Source organism: Drosophila rhopaloa, unplaced genomic scaffold (genome assembly GCF_018152115.1).
Source record: "Drosophila rhopaloa isolate 14029-0021.01 unplaced genomic scaffold, ASM1815211v1 contig_155, whole genome shotgun sequence".
NCBI classification, from domain to species: domain Eukaryota; kingdom Metazoa; phylum Arthropoda; class Insecta; order Diptera; family Drosophilidae; genus Drosophila; species Drosophila rhopaloa.
In genome coordinates this window covers 13,583,113-13,584,375 of record NW_025335034.1, presented here as the reverse complement: position 1 = coordinate 13,584,375, position 1,263 = coordinate 13,583,113, and the positions used below count along the sequence as shown (strand labels likewise).

Here is a 1,263-nt window from a genome sequence, read left to right as displayed (position 1 = left end):
CTGTTCTCATTTAATCGGAATCATCAGATCAAGAACAGTCAGATTCTGATACCATTAACAGTGTAATAGAGCAAAAGCCCTGGACCGGTGCCTGAATTTGACGGAAGAAAAATAAATCTTCAAAGATTCATTACGGCAATAAACCTGGTGAAAATGACTAAAGGACAATACGAACAATTTGCTGTAGAGGCTATTAAATCAAAAATAAGTGGATCAACCCTACACAAAGTGAGTAATGAAACCACTATAGATGCTAATATCAGAAAGTTAAAAGATACGAAGGCAGTCCGATAAGTACTTAGCCTCACCGCCCGATGGCGTCACTTTCGTGTAGTACATTCTCGTAGAAGGCTACTGTCGAAATTTCAGCCGAATCAGACTCGTAGTTTTGTTTTGACTGCCGATGGAATCGGACGTGTCCGCTGATTTTAGAAAAATGGAGAAAGGGCAATATCGATCTGGTATTCGATTCTTGTTTTTGGAAGGGAAATCGCGCAGCGAAATCAAAGAGCGCTTGGATGCTGTGTACGGTGACTCTTCTCCTTCGATGGCGACCGTCAAAAATTGGTTTACCGAGTTTCAACGTGGTCGCACGTCGGTTTTTGATGAACCACGCCCAGGTGCCCCGAAAACGTCTACCACGGAGGATAACGTGACAAAAATCCACGATCTCGTATTGGCAGACTGCCGATTGAAGATACGCGAGATAGCTGAGACAGTAGGCATGTCAAAAGACCGCGTGGGTCATATCCTGCATAAAATTTTGGGCATGAGAAAGCTGTCGGCGCAATGGGTGCCGCGTTTGCTCACTCCAGACAACAAACGCAACCGTGAGACCACTTCAGAGCAGTGTTTGACGCTGTTTAAGCGCAATCCGAAGGAGTTTCTGCGTCTTTTCGTGACCATCGACGAAACATGGATCCACTGGTACTCACCAGACACCAAGGAACGGTCTAAACAGTGGACTTCACCCTGAGAACCTGCTTCGAAGAAGGCGAAGGCTGTCCGATCGGCCGGAAAGGTGATGGCCTCCGTTTTTTGGGATTCACAATGTGTGATCTACATTGACTACCTGGAGAATGGCAAAACGGACTGTACTACGGCAAATTATTTGGCCGATTCGCCTCCGAAAATACGGCCGCTTTTGGCGAAGAAAAAAGTGCTCTTCCATCATAACAACGCACCGGCGCAAACTTCCGCCCTCGCCAAGGCCAAATTGGTCGAATTGGGCTACGAACTGCTACCCCATCCACCATATTCTCC

The 1,263-nt window shown here is 46.6% G+C and overlaps 1 protein-coding gene across 1 annotated transcript; it reads left to right on the top strand.

The window, feature by feature from the left end:
• Positions 1-436: 436 nt before the first annotated feature.
• Positions 437-976, top strand: LOC123037293. Its single transcript, XM_044457357.1, has one exon. It carries the CDS (start codon positions 437-439, stop codon positions 974-976), a length of 540 nt encoding a protein of 179 aa, XP_044313292.1.
• The last annotated feature ends 287 nt before the right edge of the window (positions 977-1,263 follow it).